The sequence below is a fragment of the Anabas testudineus genome, chromosome 15 (assembly GCF_900324465.2).
Source record: "Anabas testudineus chromosome 15, fAnaTes1.2, whole genome shotgun sequence".
NCBI lineage: Eukaryota > Metazoa > Chordata > Actinopteri > Anabantiformes > Anabantidae > Anabas > Anabas testudineus.
Genome location: NC_046624.1, coordinates 17,376,568 through 17,402,321, shown reverse-complemented (window position 1 = coordinate 17,402,321; position 25,754 = coordinate 17,376,568). Strand labels below are relative to the sequence as shown.

The 25,754-nt window shown below is 40.3% G+C and overlaps 2 protein-coding genes across 4 annotated transcripts in view; one reads left to right on the top strand and one right to left on the bottom strand.

Annotated features, from left to right (window-relative positions):
* Positions 1–20,437, bottom strand: part of wdpcp (WD repeat containing planar cell polarity effector) — a 57,337-nt gene extending 36,900 nt beyond the window's left edge. Inside the window, exons 1-4 of one of the 3 annotated variants that reach the window (XM_026356907.1) lie at positions 20,010–20,437; positions 12,101–12,298; positions 3,711–3,795; positions 1,562–1,606 (exon numbers count right to left, since the gene is read on the bottom strand). In XM_026356907.1, the coding sequence (XP_026212692.1) occupies positions 1,562–1,606; positions 3,711–3,771 (106 nt within the window). In that variant the 5' untranslated portion in view covers positions 3,772–3,795; positions 12,101–12,298; positions 20,010–20,437. Of the gene's footprint in view, positions 1–1,561; positions 1,607–3,710; positions 3,796–7,199; positions 7,254–12,100; positions 12,299–20,009 lie in introns of all 3 variants that reach the window. The other 2 variants (XM_026356904.1, XM_026356905.1) reach the window with 2 other exon arrangements.
* On the top strand, positions 20,402–25,652 carry LOC113158417 (malate dehydrogenase, cytoplasmic-like). The gene is given in 11 exon segments (XM_026354320.1): positions 20,402–20,442; positions 20,678–20,756; positions 20,759–20,836; positions 21,323–21,421; positions 21,869–21,965; positions 22,916–23,091; positions 23,411–23,533; positions 23,677–23,853; positions 24,185–24,298; positions 24,769–24,858; positions 24,977–25,652. Coding segments are annotated over 11 exon segments (1,197 nt in total). The 3' UTR covers positions 25,100–25,652.
* The last annotated feature ends 102 nt before the right edge of the window (positions 25,653–25,754 follow it).

Here is a 25,754-nt window from a genome sequence, read left to right as displayed (position 1 = left end):
CCAAAATTATTATTAAGGCAACGTTTTTTTTTGTTTTTTTTTTTTACATATTTTTTTGCAGCCTGGCTGATTGCACACACTTTGTCTCGGGTGCACATGCAAAATATCCAATAAAGACAATTGAATATAACTCTAATGTAATCTACTGCAAATGTAATCTATCAGAATAGAAGCTATGTTACAGCACTATGTGAAAATGTTGCGATACTTTTGGATGGTGACTCTGCTCCCTAGCTCTGTCTCACCCATCCTTCCCCTCTCCTCCCTCCACTCTGATATCAAGCCACACTTTAGTAATCCTCCAAATGAAAGGATTTGGAGCGAGAGCATCGTCTCTCCACTGAAGATTGGAATGAAAGAGAAGGCAGCTTCTCAGATGAGAGAGAGAGAGAAAGAGAGAGACACTGTATGCCAAACTAGAAATAACAAAATATACATGGTGAGAGAAAAAAAACTGAGACAAAGAGAAGGAAATCAATGAAAGAGAGGCAGAAATATGAGACGGGCACAGTAACAAAAGGTAAAACATACAGATGGTGAAAAAGAGACAAAAAATACACAAAACAAATGGAGGAAAGCGAAAGAAATACACATTTATTGTATGTCTTGTGAAGATAAAGCAAGGCAAGGGACTCTAGAGGCTCTATGCTAAATGCATTACGCTATAAATACTACTGCTCTTAACAATATTTTATATACCAATGGATCAAGTAATTGGGTCAAATGTGTCGCTTATAATGACAAACTCACCTAATTATCACCTGACTGCTGCTCTTATCTATGGAGCACCATTTTCACAAAGCTATTTGAAAGCAATAGTGAAGAGTTTGTCTCCACATAGTGAACAGTCATGTACAATATCAATATATAAACAAATAATAAAAATGTAATGTCTTTTTACACAAAGCTTCAAAATCATCTTGTCCATAACTGTGGAACTGTAAGCAGGTTAGCGAAATATCGAAAAGGCTCAACTTACTGGAGTGGACAAATTATGTAGCCACTGCCCTCGAGCCACTCAAGGTGGAAATTTAAAAATGATTACAAGATGCATCATTTAAAAAAAAAAAAAGAAGAAGCAAAAAACGAGACAGCCCATATGACTGTGGGGAGCGATTTGAGCACTTCCCATTGGTAAATGAAGCCTCCTGGCCTGAGGCAATATGAGGGTGGACTACATGGGGCCTCTTGCTATGTGATCTAGGAGAAAGTCAACAGTTTAGTTTTCCTATCGCTGTGTGGCAGGACCCCAGGTCAACAGGAACACAGGGGGTGTAAGAGATAGAACCACAGAGGTCTAATAACCTGCGTGTATATAAGGTTTTAGAGTGTAAATCCTACACACTAATAGTCTCTGTGTGGACAAGTGTATGTGTAGTTAACAAGTGCAGGACAACAAAATATGCAGGACCAATAATCTGTGCACTTACACCTTATGTGAGCACAGGAGGCTGTAAAAAAATCCCTTCTTCATATATAAGGAAATCACGTACATTCCAAAAACAAGACGAATGCAACTTATCTTAAACACAAACAGACATCCAATATAAACAGTATTTACCTGGCTCTCCTTTATCATAGTACTGATAGGTGCCAATATCTGTATCTGTGGGGAGGGGGAGGGGGTGGGGGAGAGAGAGAGAGAGAGTGAGATGAGCATCTAGCTGTCAGGGAAAAGCAGAAGACACATCAGCAATTTCGCACCGTGGGATAAACAATCACTATCAGCCAGTGGCCTGTCCCGTCTGCCAGCACCAGAGTTTAGATAAGACCCTATGAGGGAGGAGGAGGTGGAAGGGTGGGCTGGGGGATCCGGGCCAAAATGGAGGGGTACAGAGAGGTTTTAATAAAGACAGGAATGTGCCTTAACCCATCCCACCTGAGGGACAGACTGATGTACACACATGAAACATATACATTTAAAAGCAGACACACAAATTTGGAGGACATGTGTCCAATATACACGTGAAAAAAAACACACAATCACACCTACTGATACACGCACACACACACGCACAAACTGCTGAGCTGAGCTGTTTTTGTCAGTGTTATTCCTGCAGGCCCAAAACCATAAGCAGCCAGACTCGGATTCGCACAACACATCGTTTTTTTATCACTGCACCACTGTTGGCTGCTGCTGCTCCTCCTGAGGCCAGGTCACACTAATACAACAAGAGAGCTGATGGCAGAAACACACACACTATACCTGGATACAGATGCACTCACAGCTCTATAAATTACTAGTATTTTCTGATGGAGATGTTTAAGAACAAGTAACAAACTAACACAGTTTCACTCGGCCTTTGAATGCACGGTAATTCACTCACTGGCCACTTTATTATAATCTAATTCAATGAAATACAGCAGCTCCGACATGTATCTTATTCAGATAACCACACCAACTAATGACCTTGATAATAAGCAATTTGAACTCAGAAACAGAGATTGTAACCTTCATGGCAGTGCTGTTATGTTCAGTTAAATTAGATTATATAGATATATGTATATATATGTGCCTAATAAAGTGGCCAATGAGTGAAGGCACACATACTCAAACACCGCTTCTGATGACTCGATGACACTACTTGCATGAAGTGACACTGTTCAGCATTAACAACAGATTAAATGACTCACAACTTACAAGAGATGGCAGTAATGTCTGCAACTGTACAAAAGTAAATAACAGATGTAGAACATCAACACAAATCACATGTTAAACATTTGTTTTATGCCGTTATACATATATTATGTTATTATGTGTGTATATATATATATACACACACACAGACACACACAGACACACACAGACACTGCTTTTATTGTATGACACTATTTTTTTTATTGTCGTTTTTGAGGCGGATGTATATGGTGTAAGGAAGGTGGTGATAGGGTCCGTCACACCTCAGCGACCAGGCCTCTTTCCCTCATATGTATCCCTCCACAATTTTCCAAGATAGCAGAAGAGACACACAGTAAGAAAAAAAAAAACACAAACAAATAAGGATATGTCACCATCACCTAGGATATACACCCTGCCGTACCTCTTCGTATAAACATTAACACATACACACACAGTCAGCCTTGGAGAGACGCTATCTTTGCCTAAAGCGCAGTAGACTGTGAACGAAAAGACAGAATGTAAGGGAGGAGAAAACAAGAAAATTGAGAAACAGAGCATCACTGTTTGACATAAGAGATGGACTGATAGGTGTTGAGCAGGAAAATGCACAAAAACTGCTGAAAAAGTCAAACTTAGACATGCCCATAAGGCTCACAGTAAACAAATCACAGTGCATACTTGATGGTCATAGATGGAACTGTGCAAAGGTTTCAGCCACTTAGTGTTCTTGGAGTCATGTGACTGGTTCCCAATCTATTCTGCAGCATCAGACTGACAAACATAAAGAAAACACGCAGCCGATCGCAATAATCTCAATATCAGTCAGTTTTGGATTATACAGTATGAATACACAGGTGTAGAAATACTTGCCGGCTATTGGCTGTTTTATAATTATAACCTCTTTGGCTTCAATAATTTGGGTTTGACAAGGACAAAGTGAGGAGAAAGTGTGAAAACAAAGTGAGTGATGACAGAAAAAAAGTTAAAGCAAGACAGAGTGACGGGGAAAAGGACAAGAAGTGAGAAAGGCGGTGAATTATTGTGAGAGAGAGAGATGGACAGGTAGATTGAGCATGGTGATAAGTGCTACCTTTGACTTGGAGTGAGCTCTTGGTGGACCACAAGTGCAGTTCAGCCAGGCAGAACGCCATCTGATGGAGAAGTGTAACCCGAGTCTGCAGAGAGGGACAAGTGGAAGAAAGAACAAATTAAAGACAGAGAAAGAGGCAAGGCAGACTGAACACAACCAGAGATGTATATCTTGACTTTGTCCAACAAGCACACATGTACTGTAGGCACACATGCTCAGTGACGGCCATCTGGGAGTTGAGAAAAGAAAAATAACTGGCCCCAAATTTGATAACTGGTATTTATAATATATTGTTGTGATATATAATTTGTGGCAAGATATTATATTTGCTAATTCAGAAGACAGAAAAAAGCAATTATAATATGTAAACTTGGGTTTATTGAAGGGAAATAATGATCTCTTTACATTATTTAATCTACAGTTTGTACTCTAAACAGGTTCTTTAACAAAATAAAATTCACAACAAATTATACCATTTGCAGTTCTCTTAGTTCCAGCATTAGACGAGCAGTGGTACTAACTTTATTTGTAGTACTGGTAGCTGGAAAGTGCTTTTAGAACTAAGTTGAAATAGCACTCTGTAGAGTGGGAGCTCTACAGGTGTGACTGCATATTCTGACTGGAAACAGATTGCACAGAACTGCACATTTGCACGTGAACTCAGATTGACACTGAGACAAGGTCACAGGCAGTGTTGCTTCATTCATGCATCGTAGGCGAGTAGTGACGGACACACACTTTGGGGCTGACATTTCAGACAAAGCAGGCAGCATTCCACACATCAGCCAATGAACACAGAACAGGTCTGTAACAGGCACACTAGATATTCCTCATTCTTTGTGACAGACTTTATTCTCCAGTCTGTTAGCTTCAGTTCCTGGAGCATTAATCTGTTGCCTTCTACTAGTCTTCTGTGGGGTTTTCCTGTCGTATGATGTATTTTGTTTTGTGTGTGTGAGCAGGCCCCTGAGTGCATGGTGTCAATCTGTGTACTGAACCACTTCTCATGTTTCTGTGATAAAGGAATTTCCTACTGTGGAGTCAATAAAATATCATCCTCACTTTTACCACTACTTAGTAGTAGCAAGTGCAGCAACTATTAATCAGTGCTACTGTATTGCCATATTCAACACCTCATATCACCCACTAGTGCCAACATTACTGCTAATCCTACTTCTTTACTCATACTAATGCAACTACTGTACCTCCACTACTACAGTTAATGCAGTATGTGTATCCTGTCTGTGGCAATTCACGTTGTCATTGATATCAGAACCACTGTTATTGTATAATGACAGAATTAATTTAAAAGGCAGCTTCAGCAAAGGGTAGAGAAGACGTATGCATAAGACATATAAAAAGCAAAACATCTTTTTTATAATATTATGAAGCGATACATGTATGAATTACACCCTACATGAAGTAAATTCAGATAAACATACAGTAACATGTGTATGAGAGGAGCATGCTCCACACAGGCCAGTGCAGAATCTCTGTATCTCTGTAAAGTGCAGTAAAGGTGTGACAGTACTGCTGAGTCTGCTATTCATTTCTCTGTCTGTGTAACTAATGCTCTCAGTCTCTCCATCTGCTCTCCCTCTTATTTTCTCTCGTTAGTGCTGAGAGGGGACTCTCTCTTATCTTTCCCTTCTTGCTCCTCCGGTGTGAGGTAAAAAAATAAATAAAAAAATCTCACTTTGCCACTCTACCCGCAAAACTACAAGTCCAAACAAAAATACACGTAGATAACACCGGGTGCCATGGAAACGCTGGGGCTAGCATGGCATGGCAGCAACAGCACAACGAGTTTATTGACATAAGAGGATTCTGTCATCTCTCCTAACCAGCTTTTTTAGAGGAAGTCAGCCCTTTTGGAGGGGAAACCTAATTTCAGCCAGCTTTCATTCAGTTATTGCCAATCTGGCTAGTCTAGTCTGTGGAGCTCTCGGGGTCTGGGGGAATTTATAGCAGGACCAAAGAAACAAGGGGACTGAGATACAGAAAATGAGACAGAAAATGGGTGATCCAGGTGCCCAAGAGCCTCATGGCCAAATCTGTATCTCAACTGGCAAAAGACAAAAAGAGATCAGTATCAGCATGTTTGTCCAATGACCTCCTATGTCTATCTTTACACATAGAGTACATGCAAAGCCTCGTATCAACCTCAAAAACCTTACTGGTCTGGCACCCCAGAACATATCTGACCTGATCAAAGACTACAATCCAGACCTCTCAGGTCATCATGAGGTGGGTTTTTCAATGTGTATCTTCAATAAAATTCAGATTTAGCAAGGCTGCCTTTAGTTATTAGATATTAAACATGCATTTATAAATGTATGTTAGTGGTTCGTGCCCGTGGGGTGGATATGGGTTTGTCAAATAATGCATTTTCTTTGATATGACAATTTTGTGTTCATATGCAAGCATACATAGCTGTAATGACGCATGCATGTTTTCACACTATGACCCACACAAATTTAGAAAGAGTTGTGTTCAGATGAGATAATTTGAGGAGAGCATTAAAAAGTAATATTCTTATGAAACACCTATTGTAATGAATACTGTACTGACTACCAAAAGTATGGAGCAAGCAAACAGGTACTAAGTTTTCAAATGTTATTTGTTATAAGTTGCAGGACTGGCACAATAATGGTGCATACTCACTTTCATTACACACACTTGCATATACCAACATACTGTACAGTACACACACACACACACACACACACACACATCAGTCCATCTGGCTGGGGTTGCTGTGGGTTACCTGTCTCCCCTGCAGAGTTTTGTGGGGGTACACAGCCAGTGTACTGAGAGCTTGGGGAGTCAGGGTCTAGGTTATTGTACTCTGTCTTTACACTAGTAGAGAGGCTGCTTTAACATCAAAAGGCGGCGAGGAAACACATACGACTCCTCTTTCAAAGACAATCCACAGGAACCACGACCTTGTCTGCTCTCTGCATCTCGCTCTCCGCTTTTCTTTCACTGTCCCCTCTGGGTGGTTACTGACTATGACAGTACTGTATGTGTGTGCAAAGAGGAAGAAGAGCAATGCTCTGCCTCATAACAGCTACATTATTTGTGCTGAAGTATTGACTTGTACAACAAGTGGGATTTCACAGGGAAACCATAATGCTTACCATTTTTACACCACTGTCACTCAACACATACAGTTACTACTTCTAATCAAAATGGTCTAATATGAAGTGGTAAATGGCACTGGGGGGTTCGTTTTCGTGTGCAATGATTTGCTAAGCTGTACAGCTAATCAGAGTAGTCTCTGTCACTGAAGAGTCCACTGTTGATTCAACATGCTCAAAGAGCTGAAAAGCCAACAATGGGGGTCCGACAAGTGCTTATTGATGGGATGAAGATATATTTCTACTCTCTTAATATCTTCTGGGAACCACACAGACTTTGTTTAAACTTGAAAGAGTTAAACGAGATAACCTGTAGTTTTTGTTGCAATAACTCACGAACTTAACTCACATTTGGCGATCACTTCTGGGTCTATTAGGGCTGTGGTCCAGATCTGGTGCTCCACTGTAACAAGCGAGAGACAGGCCTAAAATGTTAGGTTCACAGACATGTTTTTTGATATCTCAAGAATACCTTCTCACAATTGTGCACACTGTGTTCCCATCTCTCTCACACATATACATGTTTTACCACATTTATAATTTGTTACCTAGCACTGTACATCACCACTAAATGTCTAATCCTAACCCTTACCCTGACATCAACCTAATTCTAACTTTAAACATAAAAAAAGATATTGTCCTCACTCCCACAGTTTAAAACCCAGACCTGTCCTCAGAAAGGTAGTCATACAAGTCCACACACAAACACATGCCAGAGGCAGCGCTTCCATCACTGGTAGAAGGAGGACGTGGTAAATAACAGGGTTAAAAAGCTGCCATAGGGTGACTGACACAAAGCCATCACAGCCTTACTGCATTACCCCGCTCTCAATACACACAAACCTTCTTCACACATCACACACACAAACCGTCTTTCCCTCCTCACCCACCTGGTTCTGCATAGCCTTGTCAATTGTTTCCTCCCCTTTACCTTTCCTCCTATTTTTTCCTCATGTACCTTCACTTATCGTCCTTCTGCCTTTTATCCCCCCCCCCCCCTCCCCCCCTTCCTTGTCTCCCATGTTTTTCTGAGTTACCTCCTATTAGAAATGCATTAAGCTTTCTGACCCCGTCTGCAACCATCTCCTCTCTTCTTTGTGCCAATTTTCACTCTCCTCATTCTATGTCATATCTTCCTCAAAGGATAGTATTTCAGTGTCTGATTTTCTCCTTCTCATTTGCACTTTTTACTCTACTCTTTGTCTCATCTCTTTTAAAGCACAATGGTTTAAATTCTCAGAGTTTTTTTTCTTTACATAACCCTTATCTTTAAGAGCGACCAGAAGGTACATCCACAGAGAGCGATAGGTTGTGTACGAGGGTGTAATTGTGAGTATATGAGTGCATATTTTCCAATCTGAGGAGCCTTGGACTTCCTGCTAAGTCTCAATCACAAACTACATGAACACACACTCATGTATTCAGTAAACATACTCAGATCCTCAAGTCAGTCTTGCTCCACACTCACAATCTCTCAAATGTCTGATATGTGGCCTCACACATGCACATACATATACACAGATAGGCATATACAGTGAGATGCACTCTCCTATCTTTTGACTTTCTGGTGCATGAGAAAATATACACATGCACACATTTACATGTATATGAAATCATGTACACAGACTCGCACAAGCTCTTATCTACGATATATCCCTGAGGGAGAACTCCTTCAGCTTCCAGTGTCATATCAGAGCAAAGAAAGGTGGACAAAATCTGAAAACACAAGACATGCCATTGAAGAAAGAGTGCGATAATGAGAAATTAAATACGGGATAAAAACAAAGAATCTGGGGCTTGAAAGGAGTCTAAAGTGCATCAAGGGAGGGCTACGACAACAGAGTAGAGATAAGGAGTATGTCTGTGTGGTAGAGAAGAGACTTGTGCATACTACATCAGAAAAACACCCTAAACTTAACCATCACTTTTAATGCACACTTCAACTATGTTGTTTCTATCCATCATATTTCTACTTCAGGGACAATCATAGTGTATGTATGCTTTTTTCTGGAGTATTCATAGGAATCCTAATGCTCCTATATTTTTAGTGAGTCACAGTCTGAGGTCCACCTTGTTCCATTTTCCCTTGGAGAGCTAAACTGGAACTTCTATGATGCATTTCAGATTTAATAAAACACCAATCACAGTAACAAACATGTTCACATTTCTAATAACAGAAAATTCAGCCCTTTTCAACAGCTTGTTATGCAACTCAGTGTTTTTCCACAACATGGTACCAGCTCAACTCAACTTGACTCGCATTTGGCAACAGACACTGTTTTTCACTGCAAAAAAGTACCTCATCAGTGTACCTGGTCGTCATAGCAACACCACGTGAAACTGCCAAAACAAAGATGAATGACATGGTGCTCAACACAGCAGATGCAACAGAAATTACAATCAACTGTCTACTACATCAATCAAAGAAACATTTCAGAGTTATTTTGGTAGATAGAGTTACAACAACAGTGGCGGTGTCAATCTAAAGCACAGTACACACCATTATTCACTTTTCACAATTTTTAATGAATGTAGCCATGTAGGCTGACTCATTCCAATTCTTTCCTGGTGTCTTTGGCCAATTGCTCCAAGTAGAGGAAACCACCGTCAACAGGCACAGTTCTGGACTTACCATATATTGTCCTGGGAGATACGTAAACATCAATAATGGGGTTTTACAGTGTATTCACATCATTCCTCCTACAGAAAAAGAGGGAATGAACTAAACACTCGGCTCTTCAGAATGAAAATGATGAGAGGCCTAGTGGCAGATATACATTTACCTGTACACACACACACACACACACACACACACACACACACAGAGTTTATGTTCTGAACTGTCCCAATACAGGACAGGAGGTCTGGTGGAGAAGAGTGGAGGGTGGGCAAAGTGGCGCCAGGCAGCACGCCGAAGCCCTTTCATTCACACATTACCACACACACACACACACACACTGAGTCTCACAGGAGCCCACGCAGCAGTCGGCAGATGAAGAAAAGAGGTGATGGACGGGTAGAACAAAATGAAGTTAAGTTAATACTACTCAGGGTAGGTGACAGGTACAGTCTCTGTGTGTCTGTGTGTTTTACAGGATGTGTCAATCAGCAGGAAAATGAAGCCAAAATGACTTGACCTCTGGGCAAGTCTCTCAGTAAAATAATGCAAGTATGTCTGAGTGCTTAAAAAATGTATTACCTAATTATCAATTATCTAAATATCAGCATGTGTTTGTAGAGCTCCTTTTTCTATATTATTATTTATTGCTAATCACCAAACCAATCAGCCACAGGTGTGTGAACTTTGATAAATATGTAATACCAAAACATTTCTAACAGGGTATTTTTGGATTTGTTTGAAATGACTTTGCTGCACTTACCTGAATTTAATGTTTGTCATTTCCCCTGAGGCAGTGAAACAGTGTATGGACCTTAACTGCTGCTACATAATCTATGTGCAGAGAGTGTGTCACTTGATGCCAATCTCTGAGTATGACAGAATACAGGCACAGTACTAGTACATTTTACTCCCTGTTAAAGAAACACAATATAAAAACTTTGATTTATGACTTTTGCATAATTGTCTACAATTAAAGACGCCTTATTTTGTAACCAAAGATCTTGTTTACTGACATTTTTGTACTCTTTATAAACCTCTTCATACACATACATTTGTCTTTCTTGATCAATATCTTTATTTTTTTATCTATTCAGGAGGGAGTGTTTATTATGAATTTATGAACTGTACTAGTATTTTCATATTTGGATATCAGTATCCAAATAAAGAATGTAATTCTTAAACATAATCTTGCAGCTTCAGCGAGTGTGCAACAAAGGGAAAGAAAGGCAGACCCTGGGAGCCAGAGTGATGAGTGGAGACTTTTCTAAGCAGATGTGTAAACGTCATTAGGGAAGGTAATGGAGGAAGGTGGGAAGTGGGGGAAAAACTACTCCAGCAGAGGTATTTACACAATGCCTGAAGCTGAAACACAAACACAGCACTAGATCTGACTGAGACAGAGGGGCAGAGAAAGGAGGAAAAGACATGTTTGGTGTAGAATGTGCAATCATGTCTTGATTAGGCAGAACGTTTCTTCGAAAAATGAAAGAGGGAGACACCTGGTTTAATTATGTCCTAAAATCCAATACATTAAATGGAAACTAAATTTCCACATTCACTCAACCAATGATCTTTCACTCCTATTCAGATAATAGGCCTAATCCTGGCAAGTGTTTTACTAAAAGCTGAGTGCTTTTGCCCTACAGCAATGCCCAAGGGCAGGAAAGGCAATACTTCCAAACCTGTGGCACAACTGCTGGCCGACTTCAAAGAGATTCTCAGGGACCATGTGCTTCTCTGGTGTCTGTCCCCCGTCACAGTGAAGGTGACACGTGTCACACTCTCTGTTGTTTTGTTTATGCTGCTGGATTTTCTTCTTTTAAAGCTATTTGGTGCCCTGTGGTTCGCCCCTCACCTCCTGACCACAAACACAAAGGCTCAACACACTCACACATAAATTATAAATGATAAAATACATGGCTCAAATAGAATACATACAGTATAATTACACTATAATTATTCAATTTCTATTCTTCATAATTACCTCCATTACACTTCTCTTTTTTTCCCCTGTAACCTCACATTTTCCTTCAAATAACTATGAATTTTACATAAAGTCTGAAGTGAAATGCACATATTGTCAGCAAAGAACAGTGCAGAACTAAACCTTTTAGAGTACAAAGCATTTGTGAGTAATATACAAGCAAACTACGGGACAATTTCTTGTAAATAAAAGTTGTTTGCCAAATATTTCTACCTTTAAAAGTACATTATACTATTTTATATTATACTATAGTGGTCAAGATGTTAAGCCAAAGTTTAATAAAGTACAGTTTTAGTTTTAGACCGAATGGTACTAATGTATATATGAGAGATTATTTTTTACCTCTATGAAGGATTAAAAATGAACACAACTTCCACCCATTAACTGTCTGCAGTGTCTCGACAAAGTGCACAATCCAGGACAAAAATATCTATCTGTGACTGTTTTGTACTTTCCTGTACACACAAACAAATCCCGCCCGCACACACACCTGTCAAGGGCTCAGGAAGACGAGTTCCTTTAAAGTTGTTGTCAGATGCACAGAGCGAGATAGACCCTGGTAAACGAAAGGTCACCATGAACGTCCCCTAGACCTCTCAGCAGTCTTATTTCCCTGTCACACACTCATACACACACTGTCTGTCACCTCCCAGACGAGGCCATGACACCTTGGACACCTCTCAGCAGGCAGTGCTTCCCTCTCTGTCTCTGACAGGTTGACATGGCACAGAGTGGTCGGACGTCGAGGGCACTCGGACCAAGAGGTTTGCTCTCTTTGCTGTGACCTCAGAGATGGACGCTGGTGTCATATCTCACTTCTCCTGCTGCTGCAGTACGATCCTGTCTAGAAGGAGAAATAAAGTCCTTTCTATCATCCATTCTTTGCTGTTCTTCCTTTCACCTGGCAGTTGTCTATCACACGCTATCACTGTGGTATAATCTGCAGCCTAGGTAGTGAGGTTTACAGTCTCATAATATTTTCTGTATGTGCGTGGAAATGAACTTAATCTAACAATTCAAACTAATTCTACAACCTGCAATGCCATTCACGTCTGTCATTTCACTATGGACTGTCATCTGCCTCAAGGCCTAGACATATAAGTAATTAATTAACTGAAAATGTTAATGAATAATAAAATAGAAAGAGAGCAACACAGCCGGGACACATGATTTTGATTAACTAACTGTTTAAGGGCTTTTCTTTTCAACACCATTCATCCCCCTTTTCTTTCAATGTACAATTACCAATTAACACAGACAGACATCTTTAATGGCAGACAATTGACTCCTTTGTAATAAAAATTGTTCATAGTTAATAAGCACTAAAGTCAAACTAAAGTTTGCTCTTTGTACCTCTACAGGTCATTCTGAGCAGGAAAAGTTATTCCTGTCAGCATCAGGTCTGGTAGTTCGTTTGTTTGCCTGCAGTTGGGATTTGGTCAAGTTGCTGCTGAGGTTTGAAATCAGGAGAATGGAAGTGCAAAATAAGATCACTGTGCACATGTACATACTCACAAGAACACACACACGAACACACACACACACATACACACATCGTGCATCTGGCTATTGTCCATCTGTCAGAAAGCCCAAACACCCAACCGTGCGTAAAAACAGCCATTCCCTGCCCAACACTTGTCCTCAGAGAGTACAGTCATCATGGAACTTAACGACATGTTCTGTGCCCCATGATAAAGACACACACACACACACACACACACACACACACACACACACACACTCTCTCTCTGTCTCTACAAAGTTCAATGTTCACTTCATTTTGTCTGACACACATGACGACTGCCTCCGTCTTCCTCTTTTTTTCCCCACACGCCCACCCTCACAGAAAAAAGGGGAAATTCTACAACCCAGGTTTCTGCTCAGGACAATAGCGGGACCATGCCTGTACTGCTAGGTCAAGTCATGTCTTGTCAGACCCTGTATCCTTTTTCTACTAAGCTAGATGCTTACAAGTACCACAGGGCCTGCACTAGGCCCTATGTTAAACACATTCATCCTGCAGTTAGACCTGTCCGACGTAAAGGGAACAGGTTTGTCTTTCACATCAACCTTACCCCAAAGATTCAATTCAAATAAAGTTCACGGCTAAACGGTCACGATTGACTTTAGGAAAAAAGAAAGAACAACTGGCTAAAAATTACGGTTTTCAAATCCACTTTTTCTTTCTTCCCTACTTAGACTTCCTTAACATTACTGAACATCTGCAATAAAACAAATACACAAATATTACAACTCCCAGGATTGAAATCCTCACTGTTAGAAAGCTCAAACTCCCAGCTTTGGGTGAAAACAGTTGCTGTGACTCCAATTTCTCACTATCGTTTCTTGTAATGTTGCCTATTTCACTGTATAGCTCAGTCTGGATAGCAAATGACAAATGTGCTGTATTCAAAAGCGGAATCAATACTTTAAATCTACCAGAACTGTCCCCATAGACTTTCTTCCTTTCTCCCGTAATGCCATTTGTACATTTAGTCATCTTCATTACAAGCTCTGTGTGACAAGCACTTGAGAGCTTAGCAGTTAAAACAACACATCGCATTAAAACATCATCAGGGAGGGTAAAAGCCAACGCTCACACAGGGGAAGTGATTTTGACAGGTGATGTGCAACTGTTAGTTTAAAAGCTTTTCATGTCCAGCTAATTTTCTCCTTACAGACCAAGCTGAAGCTAATGTACTCTACAAATCTGAACATGTCAATGTCCACCCAACGATTGGACACTCACACATTCTGTCATTCTTATAGAACAGCATGTGAAGGTGTGTGATGACGATCGGAGACAGTAGGTGAACTAGTGTGTGACCACTTAGACAAATTTCCCACCATCCATCGTCTTTTAACGTGTGATAGGTTATTCCCCTCCCCCTTTTCTCCCCCATACATGTACATAAGCTTAACATCGTCTGGGCGGGCCGATCCCGCAGGCTCACTGTCGGCACGGCAACAAGCGCTATCCTGGTTAACATCTGCTGCACGACCCGGGGCCACTCAGAATGGGCCTTAATCCCCCAACCATGTTGTGGGGGAAAACATTCTTTCCTTTTAGTGAGTGCAGACAAACAGGGACGAGGGGTGTTGCTGGTAACCTGCCGGCAACCAGCCTCTTGGAAGGACAGGGAATGTTGTTGGTTACGTGGCCCCCAATTGTGCCACAGCCCATTATGGCTGTGCAGAGGGGTGTGACCGCCAGCAGCGGCAGAGAGTTGCCATCACTGGTCCAGTTGGATGGATTTGGGATTTGAGGTTAATGAAAGGTGGTGCGACTGGGCTAGGTCGGGTGGGTCAGGGGGAGTTTGTCAGCCAGCCTTGTTTTACTAAAACAACAGTTGCATTGATGAAAAAACGTGACCCACCACCCGCCCTCTCCGATGTGGATTTCCTGCCACATCAACTGGCTGTGGATCCAGGACACTGTTGCTGCCGCATTTTTCTGGTCATCCTTCAGTGAGTTTTAAAAAACAGTGTGTGTGTTGCTGTAGACAGTAGAGTGAATGGAGGGTGAGTTTCCTGTCAGGACAGATGCAGAATATCAACATGTGGCAGTTTGGTGCCCCCTCGTGGCTGCTGTCAGTGGAGCAGGTGCTGCAGGAGCACACAAACACATCCTCACACACAAAACCACTTATTTACACGTAAAGACATTCAGATACTCACTCCAAGAATCATTCAAAGTCATAACACGACAAGTGAACAACTCCTCTCCACTCTGAAACAAGCAGAGCCATGATCCTTCATATTACAGTTTGTGATAAAGATCTTCTTTGGCAGTGACGCACAGAGGAAATGAAGACGCAGCCCCATCAATCAGTCCATCAACCGCTATGAAATATGTATTTGTCTTAATATGGAGTTTGATTCCATCAAACCCATTTCACGGACCATTTCCCTATGCAAACACCTGAGGGAAGAAGACAGAGAGAGAGTGGCATAGAGCGGTTGAGGCTCGCTCCAAGAAAGAAACATTGCTCCAAGGATGGATCAGTGTTTGTATATTACGAGATTTAATTGAATAGTTCTGCCTCAGTGCCAAGACGTTACCTGGTGTGTTTGCAGAGGTCTGTGTTCTTTCTGATTGAGGGATTGGTCGTCTTTTTTCCTCAAAACAAGCCAACACTTGAACAGAAACAAAGTCCTTCTCAAGTTTCAATCACAGTCAGAGAGAGAGAGAAACTCAGACACGTAGTAGGTACATCAAGGCAGACTGGAAACATCCCTACGCCTCCAGGCCTTGTCCTAAAAGTGCCAAAGCCGCACAATACCCACAGTTTAAATGAATGTGCAGGGTATTTCTGGAAACAACTAATTGAGCTCAGAAAATGGTTATGTAGAATAAACACAAATATTTGCAATATACAAAGAGAATTAATAAAGTCTATATCATATACAGTATGTCATCTGGTGGGAGGTATCAACTATTTGGCCCATAGATAAGCTAAGTATAGATACACAATTCTTTTTCAGCACCACCACCTGACAGTTCCAGACAGATAAGGCTTTGTGTGGTAGCACACAAATCTCAGAAAGGCTGCATTTATAATATTATAATGGGCTTTAAGAGAAATGTACATGTTAGTTTTTTATAGTTTTGTATTTTTCCAACTGTTAATCACCATAGAGCGGGTGACAATGGTTTACGTGTGCTGGATAATTTCTTTCCTATTCATTTTTAATTGCACAAATGCACCACTGTTATACTTATTTATCTGTGCTTTAAAAATCTATTCCATCAATTTTTTTTCTTTTTGTTAAGCATTTTGTAGAGACTGTTTTACATGTGCCATTTATAGTAGATATTGTTCACTTGCATTGTTAGACCACACACAGATTCAGTCATAACATCATTTAAAAATATATTTTATCAGCAAGAAAATCTGAAAAATATCAGCAATAAATGTGTTTTATGTGACGACCTTCAAATTATAAGTACAGGTCTTAAAGGCATGACCACTGATTGCGCAACAAGTGTTTTTGGAGAGTCTTCATTGTGAATCCATCAACACCAGTTCATAAGTGCTATGTAAACTGACATCCTGGAACAACTACAGGCACACGCTGACATCTACTGTATTATTATGGTTACTGCAAATAAAAGTCAATGACGAGATGATGCCACGTAAGTTCATTTTAAACGACACGGCTACTGTCTGCATTACAGTGCAGGTGAAAAAGGAAACAAATATAATCTGCGCCATCAGATCTAAAGCTTCATCAATTAATCTTAGACAGGAACACGGCACTGCTAAGAAACTGGCATGCCATAACATAAGCAGGGTGATGATACAGGAGTTGAACCTGATGAGATATAGCAGTGATGATGATGCAATTATCTGCTCTGTTTGCGTGTCGTTGATGTGTGTGTGCTCGTGTGAATGCAACCTGCTATCTTGCCGTGTCTGCTGGTACACTGTGAGGGCTATTTGGTCTACCGAGGGAGATAAGAGGGTGATACTGAGGCCGGTGGGTGTGCTGGCTATCTGCCTCCCAGCTGCCAATGTAACAGGGTCACTCAGGTGCACTCTGGAGGGACAAGTGGAGGAGCAGAGCAGGAGGAGATAAAGCAGGAGAGGACAGAATAGGTGGAGATGAGGGAGGTGAAATGATGATGGAACAAAAGAAGAGGAGAAGGAGGTGGAGAAATGACAGAGAGCGGGGTCAGCAGAGGAGAGAGACACTGTGCAGAGAGAGACATACAGCTTATCAAGATTTTCACAGCTCAGGGAATGAAAGTTTTGTGTATGTGTGCACATGTTTCCAGTATGTTTACACTCCATGTGTATGTCGCTCAGGATCTGTGCATGTGAACACTTACCTCACTCCAGGTTTCACCTGGTGAGTGAGACTAAACATTCACAATGCCAGTTGTTGTCACAGCACACATGCACAGAGGATCAGGCCATCGTGGCAAACTGGCACCAGATTTTATCATGTGTGCTTATGGTGTTGTTGGTTTCATTGTGCTTTCCTTCTTAGAAAGATGAATTATTACTAATCCCCTCATGTTAGGCTGAGAGCGGAGGCTGCCAAGGAGGAAAATAAACACTGGGCCTAACTTAAATAAAAGTTATAGCAACAATGGACTCTTTCAAAAGTGAGCTTACGTAAAGTCACACCTGTCACACATAAAGGGATTTTAGGTAATTTTGTTGGATATGCACATTCGTGGCCGTACCTGATGCACAGCACAATGAAAGGGTATTAGAGTAAAGATCAGGATTCATAGCAGGGTCATTATCCTGTTGGAGATATCTGTGCCAGACATAGATCTGCCACAGGATAATGACCATGCAACAAAATCGAGGCTCCGTCATATTATTCAGTGGGGATTGTGTCCTTTGTTTCATTTTCTTTGTTACAGACCAAACAGCACTCAGTTTGTTTAACGTTTCCAAAAGACATGCTTGGTTTAGACATTCAAGTGGTCTTGACCTTGACCATGGGTGGCAAATATTTTATTCTCACTTTTACCTACTCAGTCAGTATGAAACTGCGTTTTCGATGTGACAATGATACCAAACAATAGAGCGAGGACTTTTTCAACTGTAACACTAACTGAATACATTAATCTGCTATCAATGTACTTGTTTATCACCAACTCTAAAAAGGTGCCAATTATTTTGTTCAGGATATCTTAGATTTCTGTAACCTGTCTCCTCTGCTGTAAGTACAGTTCATAAACAAATCTGAATATACAGTAGATTTTGTCTGTTTTGTCTGTCTTTTAATGTAACAGCTCTATAGAGAAGTGTTAAGACACTGGTTCTGTACATCAAATAATTTTAACAGAATAAAATGTAATCTAATAGTTTTAAAAATTATTAACCTGAAGGTTGCCTTGTTCTTTTAACCTTCCCTCACTCATAGACGTTTCCATTCCTGATATATTGCTTTTATTAGCTAGAAACATTTTCAATATTTGTGTTTACTGTAATTTGAACCTTTATTAATGCAATTATATTTGTATAGTCAGTGCGGGACTGCAGGTAGAAATGAACTATTAGCTAAATATGGCACAATGCATCTTTTCTCTTTGCATGCCATTATTATTGTTGTACAAACAAAACACATACCAAGCAAAACTGAGCCAGAGGACTGACATAATTGTTCCTGATACACTTAATAATAATAAAATAATGGTCAGTAGATAAAACAATATTGAAAAAGAAAATGGAGGATTTAAGAGAATGCCAACTTTCTCTCTCCTCCCCAGGCAGTGAAAAAAGTTCCACTTGTGCTGAAGAGACTTAAAACAAAAAAACAGAAGAAGTAGAGCACAACATAACTCAAGATCTTTCGGATCAATGTAATAAATTCACAGTGTGATGGTGCAGACTGTGCCAGCCACGAGACAGCTGTGAGCACCTGTTTGTCCCATACTGACACCCATGACAGCCACAAGCACATGCCACCCAGAGGGGTAAAAATGTAACTGGAGCTGAGAGGAGCTCTGCCAGGCTGTGGCAGCTGCCTGAAACAGCCCTGAAACAGACCATCACATCCAGAGCCTTTTGAGAAGGGAAGGGATCGTGTCAGCCCTTGTCACTGGCAGATGGAGGTACAAAAAGCATGGCCAGTTCTGGGCACTGGATGGAAAATTTGTGGTGGCGTGGGTGAATTTTGTGTCATTGTAGCCTGAGAGACACAATAGCAGAATAGAGAAAAAGTAAAATATTATCATGACAGTAGAATGTCACCTTTCACACAGAGGAGATGATGGAAATGACTGATCATTTTTAGAGTTGCCAGCCTTAGTTTTATAGAATAAACATTGAAGGCTGAGAGGGAAGTTCAAATCCTGTCTGCTTTCTCACGTTTGCAGACCTGACTAATTGCAAACTGCCAAACTCAGCTCCTATAAATACAATTACGATTACTTAGAAAGATGGGGAGCACGTTTCTGATGCTGCATTTACAAAATCAGTATCTAAAGTATAAAGATTATTACATCATATATCAAACTGACTATACAATCACAAACTGAACCAGAATATACCAACATTATGCTTCTGTCAGAATAAAAAATACATTAAATAAAAATCTCTTTCAACCATAATATTATTTAGCACAGGCTTGTAACCCTGCAGCCAGCCAGCCAAACTAGTCTTAAGTGAGACCACAATCTGAGGCCAGGTGTAACACCCCCATTACTAAGTCATGTAATTAACCTGTAATGATGCTATGAAATATTGACGACCATGCTCACCTAACACTGGGTGTTAAAGGGGTCCTACATGTGTAAGACAGTAGATAGTCGAAAGGGACACTTCAAGTCTCTCTTCTACAAATGATCAGGTAACAAGGGCATAACAAAATCTAAGACACACATTTTGTGATGCGTGATGCACATTCAACCCACAAATATTACATTTACTATTACCTTTTTAAGACTCACGCATTTTTAAGAAGTTAATATTTCGAAAACTTATGTCCAAATAGGAGGCATATAAATGAAATGAAGTCAATCATCTGTCAAGCTAGTGTTTGTTAAACTTTAAACACTCAGACATACAAACAGGTTACTCTGATTAGCTTACCTTGATTATCTCGGCGGACGGGACTGTGAAAGTTTTCGTGCCCTCTCCCTCAGTATTCAGCTTTAGTTTTTATTTTACTTAATGCTGCGGTAACCGTAAAACGTAACACATGCTTTCTGCTGTTAACTTTCATATTAAAACTGCTTCGTTTGATTAGGACGCCATGTGAACTCCATTAGCGTTAGCGCTAGTCGCTGTTCTCTGTGGGCAGTTAGCATTTCCCAAACTTTTACCAACCAGTATTTCACTGTAAACTTTTAACGTAACATTTAACCAGTTTAATTTCACACGGACATGTTAACGCCAATTATCGCTGGTTCAGTCTCACAACACACATTTGCCGTCTATCTTCTTAACAAGTAGTAAAGTTCAACTAATAAACTGCACTCTCGATGCTAGCTGGCTCCCTGCTGCCTCTGGATACAGGGAACGGGTCGCTAAGCAACTAGCTACAAGCGGTACCTTAAAGGCTATGCTAACAGCTAACGCATTAGCAGTCCTGTATGCTAACTAGCCGAGGCAGCTAACTTGTTAGCTAGCTCCTAATACAACTCTCCTGTAGAAGCCTGTTTGACCAGCTTAGCCAACAGTATTATTTCCGACAGAAAAGTTTTATGTGACGATCTATTGTACAAGTTGTTGATACTATTTTGTTGTATCTGGCAAAGGACTACAAAGATAATAAAAAAGACTACAACTACCTGGAGTCTTAGTCTGCCGCCGGGCAGTTCCAAGTGTCGTGATGAACTCAGGATTTAAAGAGCAGCGACCTCAGGGTTGAGCGAGAAGTGGGAGAGAGCACAGTAACTAACTGTCCTGAGAAAATGGTGAGTAGTTATTTTATTATTCAACAGCGCGTTGTAATGCACATAAAATCTACGTTATTCCAAACGATCTAGTCCGAATTGTATACACTTTTGCAAAGTTAACAGCACGAATTGCTCACAACGATAATCTCTGTGGTGTTTATTTAGACAGTCAGACCTCATGTCATATGAATGTAACGCTGCTGTAGCTTGTCACACAGCTAGCACAGCAATATGAGGGATTGAATTAATGCTCTTAACTCAAAGGTGAATATGGCTTTTGACTTGATAACTCAAGAACATGCTGGTTTGTTATGCAATAGTTCTGAATAGAGGGCACTGAGTCTATTTCTGAACTGACCCCCTGCTCCAGTAAATCCTCAAGACAAGAATAGACACCCTGCCCATGTGCAGTGGACAATTAAACTCACTTGTCATTCATATACCTGCCCTTTTACTGAAATCAATGTTAATAATACTAACAGCAGATTGCACTGTGTCTTACAGGCTGAGCCTATTAGAGTTCTGGTGACTGGCGCTGCTGGGCAGATCGCCTATTCCCTGTTGTTCAGCATTGCTAAAGGAGATGTCTTTGGCAAAGATCAAGTAAGGACGGGCTTTATTTTGCTCATGTTATACATTTAACTCCTTTATCCCATTAGGCACTAAATAGGCAGAGTCAAAAGGGATATATGTGATACTTGGGATTTGCAAATGTCACAAGCTTTCCTTTTTCCATATCTGGCGGATGGCGTTGAGCAGACGTTACCACCTGTGGGCACTGATCAGATCCCACTTGCTTGCCCACTCATCCAAAGGACAAGCCAGGATGTCCTTGAACTTGACCAAATAGAACCTGTTGCCAAGAGTCTTAACACACTTGATCCATTTGGTACACACTATAGTCTGTGAGCCACATGGCTTGGATCTTCACACCGTGTCACAGAGACGACTAAGTCCCCCACTCACATGTCATTATACAGTTCATACTGTTTTCATTCATCTCATACCATTCATCTGGCTGCCCTCTTCTTTCCCTGCTACTTCTGCCAGCCCATCGTGTTGCTCCTTTTGGACATTACGCCCATGTTGCCCGTCCTGGATGGTGTTGTCATGGAGCTGCAGGACTGTGCTCTCCCACTTCTGAAAGGTAATCATTTAACAGTGGACAAATATTGAAGCAATAAAACTACATTATGCATTGTTTTATAAGATATTAATACACTAGAATGAAATAGTACAGTTATCCTTAAATGGCTAAACTATAGATTGTACTAAAAATTTAGAGTCATAATTATATTATGAGTTATCTGATAATACTCACTCCCATATTTATGTATAATGTGCCATCATTATGCCAATATTTTCTGCATAGAATAAAAGACTTGGCTACAATAAGTTACAGTAGATGATGCCTAGGTAGTTGTTGGTGTACTAAATCTCTGCAGGTGGCTCAGCATCCTTGCACACATGAGCCATTATAACACAACATCAAGTAATAATGCATTTTTAACATTTAGTGTCCAGGAAAGGAATTTGTACAATATTGTGCAGATAAGAGCAGTCAGACTTGGAACCGTTTCCTCAGACACCTAATAAATAAGGGATTTTCCATTAGGTTTTTTTGGTGGCATCTCTGTAGCCGCTGTAATGACATCCGCCCTGAGGCGCCAGTACGTGCCATCTGCATTGTGACCTGGAATTTTTCCTTTGAAATGGTGCTATCTCTTGTTTTGTTTAGACTGGGGCTGTGAGAGGCCCCTGTATTAACTAACTGTGCTGCAAAGACAACGCTTCACGTACTGAGATGGGCCCAGTACAATACTGGTCTCACACTGGATACGTCCAAAAATACATTTCACAAAACTGCATGAGTATACTAGTTAGTCAGAATGGTTCAACATTTAGTTTTGGTTTCAAAATCTTTATTATTTCATAGTAATAAATATCAGACACATGACGTGATACATAACAGGCATTGTACATTTTAACAGTGTACAAGATTATATTTGCCATGTGGTGACCTGTAAATCTGTTCATGGGTTGTAAAGCATAGTTTTCAGAGTTATTAGATTAGTATTTAATTTTCTTTTTCCATAGAGATTATCCCCACTGACAAGGAGGAGGTAGCTTTCAAGGACCTGGATGCAGCCATCTTGGTGGGCTCTATGCCCAGGAAGGAGGGAATGGAGAGGAAGGACCTGCTTAAAGCCAATGTGGCCATCTTCAAGAGCCAGGGAGCCGCTCTAGAGAAGTACGCCAAGAAGACTGTGAAGGTAATAACTTAACAAAGAGTTTATAGTCATGCACATGCATCCTTCTTTTCTACTTATGTGAACTGAAACTGTTCTGTTTCTAGCTAAGCAGCTGTTTAAGAATTCATTGTTGTAAAACAATTTGTTGTTGCATAACAACATTATGTTGTTGTTATGTATTATTTTCAAACGCTTGAACATATTTTTGGCAGTAATAGTATTATTAAAATTAAAATGTAAAATTTACAGTAGTATATGCTTTTAAATAAAGTAAATTTATTCTAAGGAAGAGAATAGGAGTCTTAGTCTCTCAGGTTTGAATTTGTGTGTGTGTTTTTAGGTGCTGGTTGTAGGAAACCCTGCCAACACAAACTGTCTGATTGCAGCCAAGTCTGCTCCCTCAATCCCGAAAGAGAACTTCTCCTGTCTCACTCGTTTGGACCACAACAGGGCTCGCTCTCAGGTGTGTTACTTTAAGCACCTGTTAGTAGTTTAAGTTCTATTCACACTTTCTTTACAAATTAGAATCACATACTCTTATTTCCCACATTATCAGTTCTTTGTCCGCACAGAAAGTGAAATCTGAATTTGCTTTATGTCCTGCAGGTGGCGATGCGCTGTGGCGTTCCTGCCTCTCAGGTGAAGAACGTGATCATCTGGGGCAACCACTCATCCACCCAGTATCCAGATGTGCACCATTGCTTAGTCAACATGAGTGGTAGTGAACTTGCCTGTTTTGATGCAGTCAAGGATGATGCCTGGCTCAAAGGAGATTTCATCACTGTGAGTTCACTATAATTTAACAATTATACTGTCCAGGATTGCTGTTGTATTGTCCCATAATTTAATAATTAAATCTAAGAGAAACTTAGAATAAAACTGTTCCTGATTACATCAAGTCTGCCCTGTCTTGAATTAGAGTTTTATGTGGGTTGTGGTCAAAGAACTAAACACATTTTTTGAGAAATCAAACAGAAACTATCTGCACCAGATAATAAAGGTTACCAAAAGTAAAGGTTAAATTGACCCTTTGATCTATATATTCAGTTTTTCTTCTCACTTCCTATTGACTACTCCTAGATTTCCTGTAATAGTTTGTGTTTCTATTTTGCAGACGGTGCAGCAGAGAGGTGCTGCAGTCATTAAGGCCAGGAAGCTGTCAAGTGCTATGTCTGCAGCAAAGGCCATCTGCGACCATATGAGAGACATCTGGTCAGGCACCCCTGAGGTAAACACCATATTTATTTCTACTTTAATTATAATGAGAAAATGTCTGCCCCTGTCAAGTAGTGGTTATTTCTTTGTGAACAACAGTAATTAAGACCAGTTCCAAGTTCCAGAAAAATTCTTATTTTGTGGTAATATTGTAAAAGGGAAATTAAAAATAAGGTGAAACACAATCTGGACAGTCCCTAACTGACAATGCGATTGGGAAACTTCACTTAATGTGTATAATTTTTGCTTTCACACACTTAGTTTATTTATATCTATATATCTCTTGTACTGTTAGGATACTTTAACAATGTCTGTTGAATTTGACTTCTTGTACTGTAGGTGAAAAGCATTGTTTTCTGTAGTGGGTGATAGTCAACTACTTATTGTTTTACTTTAAGATGATTCTGGATTTCACTGGATCAGGAACAAGCAACCTTATTTTTCAACATTGCAGTTTTAACCAGTTTCTCTTCTTTTTGTCAGAATGAGTTCATCTCTATGGGTGTGTACTCCAGTGGTAACTCCTATGGAGTCCCAGAAGATCTCATCTACTCCTTCCCTGTGCAGATAAAGGTGAGAATGATTTAATGCTGTGTTAAGGGTTAAATGTGTTTAAGGGATGTGTGGATAAGTGTACCAAAATCTTCGAATCGAAAAATACATAACTTATAAAAGTTTTCTGTTTCTTTAGGGCAAGACCTGGAAGATTGTGGATGGCCTGCCCATCAATGACTTTTCCAGATCAAAGATGGACGCAACAGCAGCAGAGCTGATAGAGGAAAGAGACACAGCTGTGACTTTTCTTGGAGTATGACTAGACCCTGAAGAGCCACCAGACAGGCATTTAAACAGTCCCAAAACTCCAGATGCACGTCTATGAGAAAGCACTCCAGCAACCCCTGCATTACAGTGTGCATATGTGTGTGAGTGAGTGAGAGAGAATAAGTGTTTATGATTGTAAAGTTGGATTTATACTTGCACGTTTTCAAATATGCACTGTACAGCAGCTACAGAGGTATTGCACAGACTGCTGATGACTGATTGACGCTTTTTCTCACAAAGTGGTTAAAAAAAGTATGTAACCAGGTTAAATTTGAATATAAATGACTGTATGGCTGTAGTCTGCTAATCCTTGGTCACCAGAGACACCATTGCCACAGTTGCTGCATATTATAACGCACAAGTATAATTCCACTTTAATATACATTATAATACTGAAGGTTCACCAGATGTGTTACTAGATATTTTCCAATGCTTTTTCTCTGGGAGTAAGTGAATGAATGGCTGTTACATTTAGTCACTGATGCACTAAGTCCTCAAAAACTGGAAGAGATTAAAACGTTAAGCTGACAATAAAAACAAAACAATGTGATTGTGTTTTGAAAGATTTTTTAAAATGTGTTTTCCATGTTTAGAGAAACAAATGAGAACAAATAAGCGACTCTGTTTTAAGTTGCCATACATCTACA